This window comes from Delphinapterus leucas, chromosome 1 (genome assembly GCF_059928025.1).
Source record: "Delphinapterus leucas isolate spDelLeu-1000000601 "Yukka" chromosome 1, BTC_Dleu_Yukka2, whole genome shotgun sequence".
NCBI classification, from domain to species: Eukaryota; Metazoa; Chordata; class Mammalia; order Artiodactyla; family Monodontidae; genus Delphinapterus; species Delphinapterus leucas.
The window spans coordinates 45132618-45151050 of record NC_143129.1 but is presented as its reverse complement, the minus strand read 5'-3'; the positions used below and the strand labels follow the sequence as shown (position 1 = coordinate 45151050).

Sequence of the window (18433 nt, the reverse complement as noted above, 5' to 3'; positions counted from 1 at the left end):
CGGCATAAAAAAAGAACAAATAACAAATGGGATAAACAGAAAACAATTATCAAGATGGTAGATTTAAATGCAGCCACACCAATAATAACATAAATGCCCCAATGGCAGAGACTGTCAGTCTGGATAAAAAAGTAAAACTCAACTCTATGCTGTCTACAAAAAAACCTTATTTTAATTATAAAAACACACAAGGTTAAAAGTAAAAGGATGGAATAAGATATGCCGTGAAAACACATCAAAAAATCAAAACAGCTGGATTCACTATATTAATATTAGACAAAATAAACCTCAGAACAAGAAATATTAACAATAAAGAGGATCATTATAAAATGATAAAATGGTTCCTTCATCAAGAAAGTATAATACTCCCAAATGAGTGCGCACGCAGCAGCAGAGCTTAAAATCCATAAAGCAAACATAAAATCCAAAGTCCTTAAAATGGCCCCCGTTCTCTTGGCCACCCATTTGCCTCTACATTTACTGTTGCTCCTTCTGCCCCACCACACTGGCAGCCCTGCCATGCCTTCCACACCGAGGCTCACGCTCTGTCCTCCACGTACTTTCTGCCGGGAACACTCTGCTCAGCCACCGATGTGGCCGCTCGCTCATTTCGTCCAAGGCTCTGCTCACGTGGCGCCTCCTCAGTGAAACTTCCTCGTCCCCGCCACATTTCACACTGCAACTGCTACCACCCCCTATCCCCTTCACCTGGCTTATCTTTCTCTGTAGTTACGAATTTCTAACAAACTACCTAGATTACTTATTTCGCTTATTATCTTCGTCTTATTATTATTATGGAAGTTCCATAAAGGGCAGGATGTTCTGCTTCTTTTCTCACTACTTTACGTCATGAGCCTAAAACAGCATCTCCCACATAGGCACTCGACATTTACTGACTGGCTTTTAAAACTGAAATGCCCCCTTCCAGCCCCATTCCCAGGCATCATAATGAGGAAGAGCGCATAAACTGTTGGAAACAGAGAGATTACATTTATTTGGTATATTAGAGTGATAACACGTGAACTACGCTCCATGACGTGAAGAATATGAAAATGACCAGCCCAGTACCTGGCACATGTGATCACTTGCTCAGCCTTCTTGCTCCACTCCTTTCCCATCCCTCCAAGAGTCTGGGGACTTTATCATATACACTTTTGTACAGCCGAAACCTAACAGAGCCTGGTTCATGGTAGACATGATGATAGATGAAGAAATGAGCCCTCCTCTTTATTTTTTTTAAAACATCTTTATTGGAGCATAATTGCTTTACAATGCGTTAGATTCTGCTGTATAACAAAGTGAATCAGCTATACGTATACATACATCCCCATATCTCCTCCCTCTTGTGTCTCCCTCCCATCCTCCCTAACCACCCATCCAGGTGGTCACAAAGCACCGAGCTGATCTCCCTGTGCTATGTGGCTGCTTCCCACTAGCTCTCTATTTTACATTTGGTAGTGTATATATGTCCATGCCACTCTCTCACTTCGTCCCAGCTTCCCCTTCCCCCTCCCCGTGTCCTCAAGTCCATTCTCTACGTCTGAGTCTTTATTCCTGTCCTGCCCCTAGGTTCCTCAGAACCTTTTTTTTTTTTAAGATTCCGTGCATATGTATTAGCATACGGTATTTGGTTTTCTCTTTCTGACTTCCTTCACTCTGTATGACAGACTCTAGGTGGATGGACCTGAGCCCTCCTCTTAATGCCAACTCATTCAGAACATCTTGCTTGATAAGCCCAGCTGGAAGTAATCTCCACTGCCCCTGTGCTCCACATACACTCACTGCCTAAATTAGTCTTTAAGCCTTGCCATATTCTGCCATGTATTTGATATTTAAGCACATGTCCTCAGAGGGCAAACAAAATTCACATTTCTTTATTTCCCTCTGTTCTTCTTAGCACATGGGATATACTTAATAGTTACGTGTTAAGTGAATGGAAGTGGCATTAGAAAAGACGGGAACCACGGTACGTTTCACCTCTACAAAGAAGAGTCCTGAATGGCTAAGAGCACGCGTATTACCAGCTATATAACAATGGTATATTGTCATATAGTCAGTAACAAGATGTTATATATGATAGGGGTATACATGATAATGATCCTACCACAGACATCACTCTAGCCATAACTGAATTATACGCTCATTCATTCATTCACTGTTCATTCCACAAACATTTACTGAATGCCTCCTAACTGCTCAGTGATGCAAAAGGCGTATGTGATACGATAGGAGCACAGTGCTGGCCCTGCCTTGAGGAGCTCAGAGCCCAACAGACAGAGACAGGCAAGCTGACAAGTGATAATAATGCCAATGGGTACAAACCATGGTAATAGTGAAAGTACAGAGAGTACCACGGAAGCACAGCAAAAGGGTACCTAATTCAACCTTAGAGAACCAGGTATCCCAGAAAAGATGCAGTGTGAGGTAAGAGCAGAAGATGCAGAAGTAGGAGGGAACACAGAATGGGTGGAGGAGGATGTGAATGGGCAAAGGCTCTCAGTGAAGAGACAGCTGATGGCCTTGGAGGCAACAAAGAGTCCGACAGAGCCAGGACATCGAATTGAGGGAGGGGCTGCAAGGAGATAAGGGTTCCCTCCCCTCTCACACTGAGACCCCTCACATCCAGCCCCCAGCCCCTTTACTCCACTGACGCAACCTCTCTTGATAAGGTTAGTAATAACCTTCAGTTGACAAACCCCAAAAGGCTTCATTACCCTCAACCTCAGAAGCACTGGGCTCTGGTAACCGCTTCCTCCTTTCTCAAAACACTCTTTGTTCTTCTCGGTAAAATATGCTCCCTGGTTGTTCTTTTTTATTTACCAAGAGAAGTCGGCCTTCTCTAGCCAATCCTTTTTTTTTTATCTGCTTTACAGGCTCAAACCTGTCCACCCAGGCTGAAAGTGCTGAAGACCTCAAATCTCAGTCCTTATTTGAAGACTAAATTCCTCCCTGGGCCTACAAGGTCATCTCTGGTCAGAGACCCCACCTGTATGCAATCTCATCTCAAATGAGCCCCAAACATGTGCTCTCCGCACACCACACAATGGCCTTCTTTGGGCCAGAGAACTGTCACATTCTCCTACCAGAGGGCCTTTGGACATGTCATTTCCTCCTCCTGGAAAACTCTTTCCCCTTCTACTCAACTTTCAGGCCTCAGGTCAATCCATATCTCAGCAGAGGAGCTTTCTACGATGAGAACAAATCCCCCTACACAGGTTCTAAGAGCACCATGGTTCTCCCCTTCACAGCATCTGTCTCAGTGCAATTCTATTAGTCTTTGAATTCGTATCTCTCTTCCCCATTAGACTATCACATGGCAAGTGCTCAGAATAAAGAGAATGAAAGACAGTAGCTGGGGCCACATCAGGAAAGGCTCTGCAGGAATCTGTTCTCCTTCCCAAGGCTAAGGGTGATGGTAGCAAATGTTTCTTAAAGTGCGGTCTGTGGACCACAGATCACTTTAGTTGCTTGACAAACTTCAGATTACTGGGCCCTACTCCAAACTACTCAAACAGAATCTAGACATGGACTCCTATTCTGCCATTTAACAAGCCGTGCAGGTGCTTCTAATACATACTATCATCTGAGGCCTACTCCTCAGTGCACTAGTAATAGTAATGTGGAATCTGACCGTGGCTTAGACCAATTTTCCAAGGGAACATGCACTCAGGGGGGCAACCTGGCATGCCAGAAGCAATCTTCACTCAAAGCAAAGAAGCAAGGGCCTGCCTTCCCCTCGACTGATAAGTGATCAAGCTGGTCCTACTCCTCCCAAGCCCGGGCCCAGGCAGGAGACGTTATATCATGTAAAACAGGGAGAGAGGACAGAGAGGAGAAGCAATGGATGGAAAGCTCCAGGGGGTCCAAGGAGGAGAATCTGAGGTTCAGTTACTCAGAACCCCCGGGGGGCATAATTTTCCCACCCCAGATGACACCTACTCAGCCCCTTTCTTTTCCTCAGGAGGCTCCAAATTTGACCCTTATCCTTTGCTTCTGCACAAACACCACTGACGGTCCACGATGAGGGTTTCACTCCTTCCCACCCGCTGAAAGAGGACAGCCTCTCCCTAGTCTGTTGTCCCTGAAATAATGAAAGTCCTTTACATTTTTCTTTTTTTGTTGTTGTTGTGGTGGTGGTGGTGATGGTGATGGTGACGGTGGCTGGTTTGCTGGTTTGGGGCCTTTAATGAGGAGGAATAAAAGAGTTCTTTTCTTTACTCACCCCCTGCTCTTTTTTGCACCAGACCCAACAAAGAAACACAAATTCCCTCTTGGGTTCTAATGGTAAGTCGTTCAATACAGAAAAGATAGAAACATTCACATTTGAAAGAAACACAGAACCTAGAATGCACGCTGTAGGAGGGGGAGCCCAGAAAGAGCCTCAGGTACAACATAGGAAACGAATTATACGGAAGCAGGTGGCATTGTATAAATGCACCATAAATGCGGTCAGGAAGGCAGGTTAGCCACTGGGAATAATTAAGTTCGACCCATACTTCACATGTAAGCCAATTTCCCTTTTATCTCTTAAAGGAGTGGGAGGCCTGGGGGATCATCTTTCTTTACTTGGGATATATGTTCGTTGAGGGCCTACTATGTGCCAGGCTCAGTGCTAGGTGATGCAGAGACTATGGAGAGCGGGTTTCTGAGAATCTACAGAAAAACTTTTTCAGTAGCTTACGGATCCCCAAATGAAGGATTCTTGCCTTATATAAAAGTTAGTAAATGTCAAATGGACTTCCTCAGATTATCACCAAAGGCAGAAACTACACAGGAAAATAAGAAGAGACCTGACCGCATACGAACGTAAAACTGATACATCAAAATGCCTATAAACATTTCAGGGAAACAGCAGGTTGCACTTTGAATTTAATCCTCAGAACGGAGGTGGGGCAAAAAGCAACAAGGGTTTGCTAAAGGGAGGGCGTGAATTAGAAACAAGAGAGTGCTAAGTGTCCATTAGGTTACCGGCTGGCAGATGTGGGACAATTCTCTATCCTTGTTGACAAAGAGGCTCTGACCCAGCCTGATGTAAGGCAAAGAAACAGAGCAGGAGGGGGAGGACAGCCATCAAGGTGGCCACGTGCCAGGGGACACAGGAGGAGGAGACAATGGCAGGAGAAACAAAGTCCAGTTTTTATGTGGCCCCCTTCCCACCTCCACTGGGGCAGCCATTTCTGGATCGCCATTTGTAACATAAGGGATGTAACGTAAGAACAGAAACCCCGTGGACCCCACACCATTCCCTTGGTCAGTTACTCAGGGTTAAATGGCAACTCCCTGTCTCCTCATCCCTTTGGTACATAGAGGTCAACCCACTGCCCGACTGCCCCCTCCCCTCACTCCCTGCACCATCTCCCTCTCTAGGGAGTCAGTACAAAAGCCATCGTCATTCTCAAGCATCCCTGCGTTCCAGAGCCTGTCACACAAGCCTTACATTCCAGACCCTGGAGGAGGAATCCACTTCAGCTCCATTTCACTGGAGACAGTGAAAGGCAGTGATTCTGAGCACAGATGCTACAGCCATGTGCTCGGGCTCAAATCCCAGCTCCACCACTAACTAGCAGTGCGATTTAAGGATTTAAGGTGTGTGATTCCATCAGTTTCATCATTTGTAAAGTGGGGATAATAGAACCTACACCGTAGGAGTTTTGTGAGGATTACATAAGTTAAATCTATAAAAGCATTTAGAAATGTGCCTGGCGTGATGTACGTGCTGTTTGCTGCCACTGCCTCTATTATTATTATTACTCCTGCCATACCTGTTGACCCTTGAACAACACGGGTTTGAACTCTGTGGGTCCACTCATCCTCGGATTTCTTTCAACAGTAAATACTACAGTACTATTTGGTCCGAGGCTGACTGAATCCAAGGATGCGGAACCACGGAACCATGGATACAGAGGACCGACCATAAATTATACGTGGATTTCCAACTGTCAGGAGGGTCGGCGCCCCAACCCCTGAGCTGCTCAGGGGTCAGCTGTATTCGTTGTGAGGACATGTTTTCAAAGCACTTCCCTCCAAGTCTTGTTCCGCGTTCTCCATCTTCCATCATAGCCCCTCCCTCGGAAAAATCCTATCTCCAAAGAGAAACAGTTGTCAAACTCCTCTCTCACATCAAAGTCTGAATGAAATCTCTTTTCTTCCTGTAAGTTTGTAACGTTCTCCCTCATCTGGTATCAAGGACGTGGCACAATGTCAGATAAAATAATGATAGTAATTAAGTGAGAAAGGCGTACATCCCTCCTCCCTCACAAGGCAGATTCATTCTCAGGAAAACTGCAAGCAGACACAGTATTTTGGCAAGCCATGTACACACATTTAACGAGAAAAACAGGGAGATAGAGAGGGTGGGGTATTGACACTGGTCACGGTGTGTGTACCTCAGCAAGGACATGTCAGTGCCAGCGACACAGAGCAACTGCTCAAACACCAGATCAAACTATTTGAAAAATCTCACTCTTCAGACCTAGTGCCCAAAATTACAGAGAAGACTGATTATTCACCCATTCAGCACATATTTCCCGAGTGCCCACTACATGCTGGGAGCCAGGGAGGGTGCTGGGGACACAGCACTGAACAAAACAAGATCTGATCATTGCCCTCAAAGAGCCTATAGTCTGCTGGGATATGAACAAGTACGGAGACAACTACTGTGGAGCATGGCTGCTGCATGACAAGTATAGGGTCTCAGTTCCCAGAGATGAGTACTACAATATCCCCATTTTCCAGAGAAGGAAACTAAGGCACAGAGGGGGTCACTGGGTAATGAGGAACAGAGGCAGCATTCAAATGCAGGCAGCCGGACTCCACATCTGGGCTCTGGTGACCGGGTGACCAGCGAAAGCCTTCTGTTTGAAGATGCCCTGGTGTTTCCTGCATCAAAGCGCTTCGTGCTCTAAAAAGTTTGAGGGTTCGCTCAGTAATATGTGAACTGAAAACACTCTCCACACAGGGAGAAATGGAGAGAGGAGCAGAGCAACTGTCTTTGAAGTAAAAATAAATCCGGGAAGCAAAACATATGATGGCTCACAAAATCTGTCTCAACTTGACATCCCATTTCTGCTTTGATTTACGGAAGTCTGTGCTTGGAGGAAAAGGTAAGAGGATTTTTGAAATATGAATGGAAGAAGAAAGAAAATATGTTTTCTGAGTCTGTTGGGATTCAGAAGAGAGAAGGGTAGACTAAGAGAGGTATCCAAAATGTGAGAGAATACGAATGGCCTGCAGCTGGAAACTATTTGCAAAAACAATTCCCGCAGGGGTGAAGGGGAGGTCACGATGGTCTAGATTTCGGGGACCCCCGTGCTTTCATTTTGAAATCCACGCCTCCCACATATCGCCCTCCACCCCCGCTTGCCACATCCTCACCCGGCCACCCGATCAGGCCTTTCTTTTCTGAGAAATTAAAAAACAAACAGTGCAGCCTTTACTCTCCTGTCTGCAATTCTGATTATTAGCTAACGTGTTGATGTCTACAGTGTGCCTGCTTGCGTTCACTGCTTCAACACATGGTCTCACTTAACCCTCGTACCTCCCCAGTGAGGCAAACACTATGATTCGCCCCATTTTGATACCTCAGAAAACACAGGCATAAGGAGGTTAAATCACCTGCCCAATTACATGGGTGGGGGAGGGGTGGGAGTATTTTAGCACAAGGATACTGGTGGTCATCTCCATCCAATGGGGCTGGGGCTAATATAATGGTAGAACTGCAAGGGACCATAGACATCATCTAGCGACGAGAGTCTGTCTTTCATTTAACAGAGGAGGAAACTGAGGTAAAAGTAACCTGACCAAGCTCCCTCCTGAGGGCAGAGCCTGTCTCTTTTCCACCACAGTCTGTATCTCTGAATTGTCACATCTCAGGCTCAGAGCTGGACCAGAGCCTCTCTTCAGCCAGTCTCATCCACTGCTTCCCCAGCCCGGCCCATCTCTCAGTCACCTCTGGCTTTGTTAGATTTTCAAGTGCAAAAAAGTAAGAAGCTACCACTTCCTGAGGAACGACTATACCCCAGGCTCAATCAACCCTCATGTCACCACGAGGAGGCAAGGGCTATTATTATCTCCATTTTAGAAACAAAAAGCTTGGCCCAGAGACTTTTCATCATTTGCCCAAATCACATAGCTAGTATGTGGCGTAGCAAACTCTTCGTTAACTACGTTGCCTCCAAAAAACAAGTGAACTCTTATTAACTGCACCTGTTAATAAGCATCCTTTCTCCTTTATGTTCATAATTTCCCTGCTTTCCCCCCAACAATGCTGGTAGATACGGTGTGTATTTCACAAACTCCATGCTTGCCATCCTGCCTCGCAACTTGAGGTTAAACGTGATTCAAAGGCAGGACTCACACAAGGCCAGCAGTTTGTGTAGCTGTTTTTTAATCATCTACTGCAGGCCTGGACCAACTCTCCATCTGGGAACCTAAATTCTTCTATTGACCTAACAGTTCATGCAATCAATGCCCCACTGAAAAAGGAGGCTCGGATTCCTCCCATCCCCAGCCCAAAGATGTCCCCATACATTAAAGTCTAGTAGCCACCAACAGCACCCAGATCCCTCTGGGATAAGCAGTGATGCATGAACTTGCCTGTGAAGACCTGAGAGCATCATAGTTCAAGAAATGCAGAGGGCAAGCTGTGCGAGATTCCTGAGATAATTGAAATTGACCCATAACTCACCAGCCACCATGGGAAATTCTATCACTTTGCACACTTTGCTTCCATAGCTAGAAATCACATCAGAAGAACATGATCAGATTTCTAATTTGGAACCTCGGACACGCAATGTCATCTTTAATGACTCCTGGAAAAAGATGCTCATTACAGATCTCAGCCTACCTAAATTAAAACCTGAAACCCCCCCCCCAAATTAAGCAGAAAATTCTCAATTTCTCATGTCTGTACAGCCACAGAAAAGTCACACAAGCGGGAATACACACACTCCTTAGGGGTTTGTTCTGCCTGCAAATATCTGAGCAAGAATTACACGAAACAGAAGAGCTAGTAGGAAAAAAAATAATAATAAACACATCAGGTCCTAACTTTTACGTTTGGGCCATCTGGGCGAATAGCAATTTTTCATGATCAATTTGAACTATCATGTCAGGGAACATTATCTCTCTGCTGATGGCCAGTTTCATCTCTTCTGTAATGTGGAGCTCAGATTCCTCTGATACGGTCAGCTGCCGGCTTCAAGTCTTCTCTCACTGCTAAGTGGGCTGAAAGATGGTGCAATCTGTCAGCACACTGTTCAGGTGTGTAAGGCTCCTTTCAAATAGGAGGCTAAAACTCCATCTCCCATCCTCAGCTGTAAACCTCATTCAGTGTGGATTTTCTAGACGCTTAGGTAGCCATTAAACAATCTCCGGAGATTGGTTTTAAATCTCTTCCCTCCACTTCCCATCCACCTTGCCCTTTGTGTCACTGGATGAGTGGCTGCCACAGCCCCGCAGAATGAGCTGCATCACCAGCTTTCACAGCTGCTCATGATTCAATTCTTCTCGAACCTTAACCCAGGAAGGGGGAGCAACGCCCTGTCTACAGCAATGCCTCAATGATGGCCCAGAAATATTAGATATAAATAGAAACTACAGATTGGAAATTTTATTTTCCTTTGGCATGCCTTCTTATGGAGAAAAGTTAGAGAATGGGGACCAGGACCACTGCAGGGTTATGCGACCAGATCCTGACTATGAGCATCGTAAACTACGGGTGGAGGAACATCATAAATAATGCAAAGGAGAATCTACAATTTTTATTCTTTTTTTTTCACTTAAAAAACTACTTCTTCTTAACCTTAAATTGGGCACCGAATTGCTCAAAAAGAGTTCATCTCCCTTCCTAAATTCAACTACTTAATGTGGAACAGTTATTGTACAGAGAATGAAGGCCCAAGTGTTTCTACATATAACTGACAAACCAGAAAACCCTTCAAGAAACTGAAACAAACATGAAGGGGCAGATCTACACCCATGCCTGCTAAAGGAAGTCAGGATACAAGTCTAGGTCACCACCAGGAAAGACCATGTCTGCTGTTTCATCCCATGCCCTTGTGAGCACCGCCCTTTAGAATCACATCACTCCAAGCAGTCACCCCAGAGCGCCCCCTCAGAGTAACTTTACATTATTACTCTCTTGCCCGCACAGTAACTGAGAGGGAGGAGGGAGGGTTTCAACAAGCTGGGGTTTACACTATTTGAGTCTGGTTCCAAACAAGAATGACAAAGGTCTTGGCAGACATACTTTCTCCACCTCAGTGGTTTGTCTACAACAGAGGATCCTAGACAAAAAATAAAACACTTAATTCACTCGCCTGGAGCCAGCATGCATGCCAAGAGTCAAGGATTTTTTTATTATCCCAGCCAACAGTGGAGAAGCCCTTTAGGAGAATGTGCTTCCCAAGAAATGCATGAGAGCAAGCATTCACACCAAGGAGGCAGAGGAACCGTGCTGGGTGCCCACAAGGCATTCAACACATGTCCCCCAGGCCATGCTAGGTCCCAACCCATCTATTCAGTAAATTACTTTTATGAGCAGGTCAAAAGTGAACAGAGCCTTCCAACGAGGCTCACCTTTCAAACAGAACCACTTCCTGGCCCCCTAGCTACAGAGAGAGCCCCTTTCCTAAACTTGCCATTAAAGCCAGGCAACCTATGATATTTGATAAAATAATTAAAGACAAATCACAGTTCTAAGAGGGAAGTTTATAGCAATACAATCCTACCTTAAGAAACAGGAAACATCTCAAATAAACAACCTAACCTTGCACCTAGAGCAATTAGAGAAAGAAGAACAAAAAAACCCCAAAGTTAGCAGAAGGAAAGAAATCATAAAGATCAGAGCAGAAATAAATCAAAAAGAAATGAAGGAAATGATAGCAAAGATCAATAAAAGTAAAAGCCGGTTCTTTGAGAAGATAAACAAAATTGATAAACCATTAACCAGACTCATCAAGAAAAAAAGGGAGAAGACTCAAATCAATAGAATTAGAAATGAAAAAGGAGAAGTAACAACTGACACTGCAGAAATACAAAGGATCATGAGAGATTACTACAAGAAACTCTATGCCAATAAAATGGGCAACCTGGAAGAAATGGACAAATTCTTAGAAAAGCACAACCTTCCAAGACTGGACCAGGAAGAAATAGAAAATATGAACAGACCAATCACAAGCACTGAAATTGAAACTGTGATTAAAAATCTTCCAACAAAGAAAAGCCCAGGACCAGATGGCTTCACAGGTGAATTCTATCAAACATTTAGAGAAGAGCTAACACCTATCCTTCTCAAACTCTTCCAAAATATAGCAGAGGGAGGAAAACTCCCAAACTCATTCTATGAGGCCACCATCACTCTGATACCAAAACCAGACACAGATGTCAAAAGGAAAGAAAACTACAGGTCAATATCACTGATGAACATAGATGCAAAAATCCTCAACAAAATACTAGCAAATAGAATCCAACAGCACATTAAAAGGATCATACACCATGATCAAGTGTGGTTTATTCCAGGAATGCAAGGATTCTTCAATATATGCAAATCAATCAACGTGATACACCATATTAACAAATTGAAGGAGAAAAACCATATGATCATCTCAACAGATGTAGAGAAAGCTTCTGACAAAATTCAACACCCATTTATGATAAAAACCCTGCAGAAGGTAGGCATAGAGGGAACTTTCCTCAACATAATAAAGGCCATATATGACAAACCCACAGCCAACATCGTCCTCAATGGTGAAAAACTGAAAGCATTTCCACTAAGATCAGGAAGAAGACAAGGTTGCCCACTCTCACCACTATTATTCAGCATAGTTTTGGAAGTTTTAGCCACAGCTATCAGAGAAGAAAAAGAAATAAAAGGAATCCAAATCAGAAAAGAAGAAGTAAAGCTGTCACTGTTTGCAGATGACATGATACTATACATAGAGAATCCTGAAGATGCTACCAGAAAACTACTAGAGCTAATCAATGAATTTGGTAAAGTAGCAGGATACAAAATTAATGCACAGAAATCTCTGGCATTCCTAAACACTAATGATAAAAAATCTGAAAGTGAAATTAAGAAAACACTCCCATTTACCATTGCAACAAAAAGAATAAAATATGTAGGAATTAACCTACCTAAGGAGACAAAAGATCTGTATGCAGAAAATTATAAGAAACTGATGAAAGAAACTAAAGATGACACAAATAGATGGAGAGATATACCATGTTCTTGGACTGGAAGAATCAACATTGTGAAAATGACTCTACTACCCAAAGCAATCTACAGATTCAATGCAATCCCTATCAAACTACCGCTGGCATTTTTCACAGAACTAAACAAAAAATTTCACAATTTGTATGGAAACACAAAAGACCCCAAATAGCCAAAGCAATCTTGAGAATGAAAAATGGAGCTGGAGGAATCAGGCTCCCTGACTTCAGACTATACTACAAAGCTACAGTAATCTAGACAGTATGGTACTGGCACAAAACCAGAAATATAGATCAAGGGAAGAGGATTGAAAGCCCAGAGATAACCCCACGCACCTATGGTCACTTTATCTTTGATAAAGGAGGCAAGAATATACAGTGGAGAAAAGACAGCCTCTTCAATAAGTGGGGCTGGGAAAACTGGACAGGTACATGTAAAAGTATGAGATTAGAACACTCCCTAACACCATACACAAACATAAGCTCAAAATGTATTAAAGATCTAAATGTAAGGCCAGAAACTATCAAACTCTTAGAGGAAGACATAGGCAGAACACTCTATGACATAAATCACAGCAAGATCCTTTTTGACCCACCTCCTAGAGAAATGGAAATAAAAATAAACAAATGGGACCTAATGAAACTTAAAAGCTTTTGCACAGTAAAGGAAACCATAAACAAGACCAAAAGACAACCCTCAGAATGGGAGAAAATATTTTCCATGAAGCAACTGACAAAGGATTAATCTCCAAAATTTACAAGCAGCTCATGCAGCTCAATAACAAAAAAACAAACAACCCAATCCAAAAATGGGCAGAAGACCTAAATAGACATTTCTCCAAAGAAGATATACAGATTGCCAAAAAACACATGAAAGAATGCTCAACATCATTAATCATTAGAGAAATGCAAATCAAAACTACAATGAGATATCATCTCACACCAGTCAGAATGGCCATCATCAAAAAATCTAGAAACAATAAATGCTGGAGAGGGTGTGGAGAAAAGGGAACCCTCTTGCACTGTTGCTGGGAATGTAAATTGATACAGCCACTATGGAGAACCGTATGGAGGTTCCTTAAAAAACAAAAAATAGATCTACCATACGACCCAGCAATCCCACTACTGGGCATATACCCTGAGAAAACCATAATTCAAAAAGAGTCATGTACCAAAATGTTCATTGCAACTCTATTTACAATAGCCAGGAGATGAAAGCAACCTAAGTGTCCATCATCAGATAAATGGATAAAGAAGATGTGGCACATATATACAATGGAATATTACTCAGCCATAAAAAGAAACGAAATTGAGTTGTTTGTAGTGATGTGGATGGACCTAGAGTCTGTCATACAGAGCGAAGTAAGTCAGAAAGAGAAAAACAAATACCGTATGCTAACACATATATATGGAATCTAAGAAAAAAAAAAAAAAAGTCATGAAGAACCTAGGGGTAAGATGGGAATAAAGATGCAGACCTACCAGAGAATGGACTTGAGGATATGGGGAGGGCAAGGGTAAGCTGTGAGAAAGTGAGACAGTGGCATGGACATATATACTCTACCAAATGTAAAACAGATAGCTAGTGGGAAGCAGCCACATAGCACACGGAGATCAGCTCAGTGGTTTGTGACCACCTAGAGGGGTGGGATAGGGAGGGTGGGAGGGAGGGAGACGCAAGAAGGAAGAGATATGGGAACATATGTATATGTATAACTGATTCACTCTGTTATAAAGCAGAAACTAACACACCATTGTAAAACAATTTACTCCAATAAAGATGTTAAAAAAAAAAAGACAAATCAAAGCAATTACTTGACATTCCTTACAATAATGACATGACATTTCTAACCCCAAGAAGCAAAGTGGACCAAAAATAAAATGTGTACAAGAGGCTTAGATCAATTCAGCCTCCATAATAAATTACTATGGAAAACCAGAAAGCCGGCCACTTGTTCCACACTGGAAGTGATAATAAAACACAGTGGCAAGCAAGCCCATCTGGAGAACAATAATCAGAAATGGCAGGGGGAGCTGAGGGATCTTTTAGAACAAAGACTCCAGGGCAACTATACGCTTATGGGGCAAAATCAAGAAGGCTAAGAAAACTCAGAAGAAGCACCTGTGTAGCCAAGTGCATGAGTGTAGGAATAACATAAGCATAGGGACTTCCCTTGTGGCGCAGTGGTTAAGAATCCGCCTGCCAATGCAGGGGACACAGGTTCGATCCCGGGTCCAGGAAGATCCCACATGCCGCGGAGCAACTAAGCCCGTGCGCCACAACTACTGAGCCTGCGCTCTAGAGCCTCCAAGCCACAGCTACTGAAACCCATGCAACCTAGAGCCCGTGCTCCGCAACCACTGAGCCCGCATGCTGCGACTACTGAAGCCCATACACTTAGAGCCCGTGCTCCGCAACAAGAGAAGCCACCACAATGAGAAGCCCACGCACCACAACGAAGAGTAGCCCCGGCTCGCTGCAACTAGAGAAAGCCCTCGTGCAGCAATGAAGACCCAGCACAGCCAATAAATAAACAAACAAATAAATAAATAAGGATGGAAGCTAACGTTTGTAAACACCTACTATGTGCCAGATGCTTTCAACGTACATATTAGCTTATTTAATCTTCAAAACAGCTTTTAGAGATGAGTATTATTATTATCATTACCATTATTATTACCATGTAAGAGATAAGAAAACTGAAACTTAGATTTAGTAAGTTGCCCTGGATCTGAGAGCTAGTAAATGCCCTGGCCTGTGCTATTAACCTAAGACTATTTTTTTAATCTACAGTCCCACATACAAAGATGTTATTTTCAAGAAAAACAGACAGTGATAAAATCATCAAAATATACGTCATGGGGGCTTCCCTGGTGGCACAGTGGTTAAGAATCCGCCTGCCAATGCAGAGGACACAGGTTCGATCCCGGGTCCAGGAAGATCCCACGTGCCACGGAGCAACTAGGCCCGTGCACCACGACCTCTGGGCCTGCACTCTGGAGCCCATGAGCCACAACTACTGAAGCCCGCGAGCCCGGAGCCCACGCTCTGCAGTGGGAGAGGCCACCGCAGTGAGAGGCCCACGCACCGCAACGAAGAATAGCATCTGCTCACTGCAACTAAAGAAAGCCCGAGCGCAGCAACAAAGACCCAGTGCGGCCAAAACTTAATTAATTAATTAATTAATTAATTATATATATATATATATATATATATATATATACGTCATGTCCGAAGTTAGTAAAAAACTGCTTTAGACATAGCCCTTTGTGTATCTGTACACAAACTTGGTGAGAAACTTTCTTACCTCACAATTTTCATAGCCTGACAATATTTTTGAGAGGGTCAGAAAACATGGATTGTCATCCTGTTAGACAGATTAAAAACACCGAAGTGCCAAATGCGGTTTGAGTGAAGGGCAGTGAAAGGATGGTGGCCCAGGCGCTTTGAAGCTGGCCAAGCCATGGGTCCTCCCACTGGATGTCCCTGAAGGGCCTTAATAAACCAAGACACTAACCTCCACATCCCCGTGAAACTGAACATGGTGCTCACACAGCGAGGGAGGGGCGGTGGCGTGAGTCCATCCAGGCGCATGAGCAGAGCTGGGACACCAAAGAGCACCAAGTACTTCACATAGAAGAAGAGCACTTGGGCCAACGCCAGTCCTCCTGAAAGACAGAGGGGCCTGTTAGACACAGCGACAAGAAGTGGAGCAATCTCCTGGGAAAGATGCAAGGCTCCAGAAACACACTACCTGCTCCCGCTTCTCCGACCACTCCCCTCCCCTCCCCGCAACTCACACATTTAACAAGTCTCCCATGTCGGTTCTGGGCAATGATATTTTGGGATTAACAAATATTGAAATCTCCTTTATTATTGTGACAGGCAACAGGACCTCTTAACCGTCATGCTTTTACAAATGCTAGAAAAAGGCACACTTTAAAAATACATAGATATGTAAATATATATATATATATATATATATATATATATGGCATTAAAAACTATTAGAAAGGAAAAATCCTTCCCAAATCCTTTCAAAACCTCACGTGAGTTCACACCCACTAGGATGGTTAAAAGCATAAAGTCAGATCAAAAAGGGGGCAAAGATGTGGAGAAACTGGAACCATCATACACTGTTGGTAGGAATGTAAAATGATGTGGCCACTTTTCTTTTTGGCCATGCCACACAGCATGGGGGATCTTAGTTCCCTGACCAGGGATCAAACCCATGCACCCTGCAGTGAAAGCGCAGAGTCTTAACCACTGGACCACCAGGGAAGTCCTGATGCGGCCACTTTAGAAAACATTTGGCAGTTCTTAAATGATTAAACATACAGTTACCATATGACCCAGCAATTCCACCCTTGGGTATATACCCAAGAGAAATGAAAACAGGGGTCCACATAGAAACTTGTACCTGAATGTTCATAGCTGCATTATTCACCCAATAATGTGGTTAATAATCCGCCTCCCAATGCAGAGGACACGGGTTCGAGCCCTAGTCCAGGAAGATCCCACATGCCCTGGAGCAACTAAGCCCGTGCGCCACAACAACTGAGCCTGAGCTCTAGAGCCCATGAGCCATATCTACTGAGCCCGCGTGCTGCAACTACCGAAGCCCATGCACCTAGAGCCCGTGCTCCGCGACAAGAGAAGCCACTGCAATGAGAAGCCCGCACACCGCAACAAAGAGTAGCCCCGCTCGCTGCAAATAGAGAAAGGCCGTGCGCAGCAATGAAGACCTAATGCAGCCCAAAATTAATAAATTTTAAAAAAGAAAGAAAGAAATGAAGTACTGATACATGCTGCAACATGAATCTTGAAAACAACATGCTAAGTGAAGTGAGCCACAAAAGGCCACATATTACATGATTCCATTCAAATGAAAGTCCAGAAGAGGGAAACAAAAACAGAAATAGAGACAGAAAGTTGATTACTAGTTCTGTAGCACTGAGGGGCTGGAGAGCAAGATTATGGCGGGTGGTGGCTAAATGGTAGGGGCTTTTTCTGAGGTAATGAAAATGTTCTAAAATCGGTGGTGGTGATATTTGCACATATCTGTGATATACTAAAAGCCATTGAGTTGTACACTTTAAATGGATGGATTGTATGATACGTGAACTCTATCACAATAAAGCTATTAAAAAAAAAAAAAGCATAAGGGCCCCAAGCTGTAAGAACCAGCAGCTTCTTGGCCAGAACTGTGTCCTCCTGGAGCAAAAGGAATGCAGGGTGTGGGCGCAGGGTGAGATCTGAGGCCGAGACACATACTCTGGCGCCACAGGCCTCCGCCTGTGCCCTCTGAGGGCGACCCATGTCTCCAGCTGGAGCTCAGGATGCTCTACTGATTGACACAGCCCTGTGGGCTTCTGGGCCAGTTGCTTCCAACCTCTTCACCCTGAGAGGAGGATGGGGCATCTGGGCTATAGGTCTACGGGGCACCACAAACCCGGGCAAACTGCTGGCCTCGGCAGCAGCGTGAGGAGGTGAAGTGAGTCTGCCAGAGCAGTGCCCATAAGGAGAAGGCCAAGGGCAAAGTGCACGAGGAAACCCCGGAGTAGGTGACCAGTGGCCACATGCTGTCCAACCTCCAAACTCACCTTCCCCAGCGTGCAGGGAAATAATGCAGGGCAGGCTGATGCCACTGACCAGCTTATCTGTGGGATAGTCTGAAGGAAAGAGCGAAGACTTAAAGAAGTACTAGCAGAAGATATTACTATCTGGTCCTCTTGATGTTACACAAGGATCTTTTAAAGAATATCACTACCATGGAATGTGTGTCTATAAATAGTAATTCTGTACCAGAAGAAACACATAAGCCATTTTCTGAATATACAATTTGGGCAAAGGCAAACAGTGGTTCAAATTCAACAGCCATGTGTCTTATAAGGAGAAAACCCCAGGAATCACCGTGTCTCAGTCCCACTCGGGAGTGGTCAAACAGGTTCTTTTTGGAAACCAGACCACAGTCATATCTGTTGGAAGGGCTGGTATATAATGGTAGCCTTCTTGGATGTATCTGATAAGAGACAAGAAAAAAGCTGATGTGTGTGCATGTGTGTGTGTGAATACATATATATGTGTGTGTGTGTGTGTGTATACAAATTCAACAGGAAGAGGGGTATATATGCTAACAATACCATCCTAAAAGCATTTGCTGGGGGGCACAGGACCACCCTGAATGGTGGAGAAATCAGTTCCATTGGCTGAGATGGCAGT

The 18433-nt window shown here is 44.0% G+C and overlaps 1 protein-coding gene across 1 annotated transcript in view; it reads right to left on the bottom strand.

Moving 5' to 3' along the window:
• Positions 1-18433, bottom strand: part of HHAT (hedgehog acyltransferase) — a 345905-nt gene that overhangs the window by 189268 nt on the left and 138204 nt on the right. The window contains exon 7 of the mRNA XM_022593463.3: positions 15729-15879. Coding sequence (XP_022449171.2) covers positions 15729-15879 — 151 coding nt within the window. The remainder of the gene's footprint in view (positions 1-15728; positions 15880-18433) is intronic.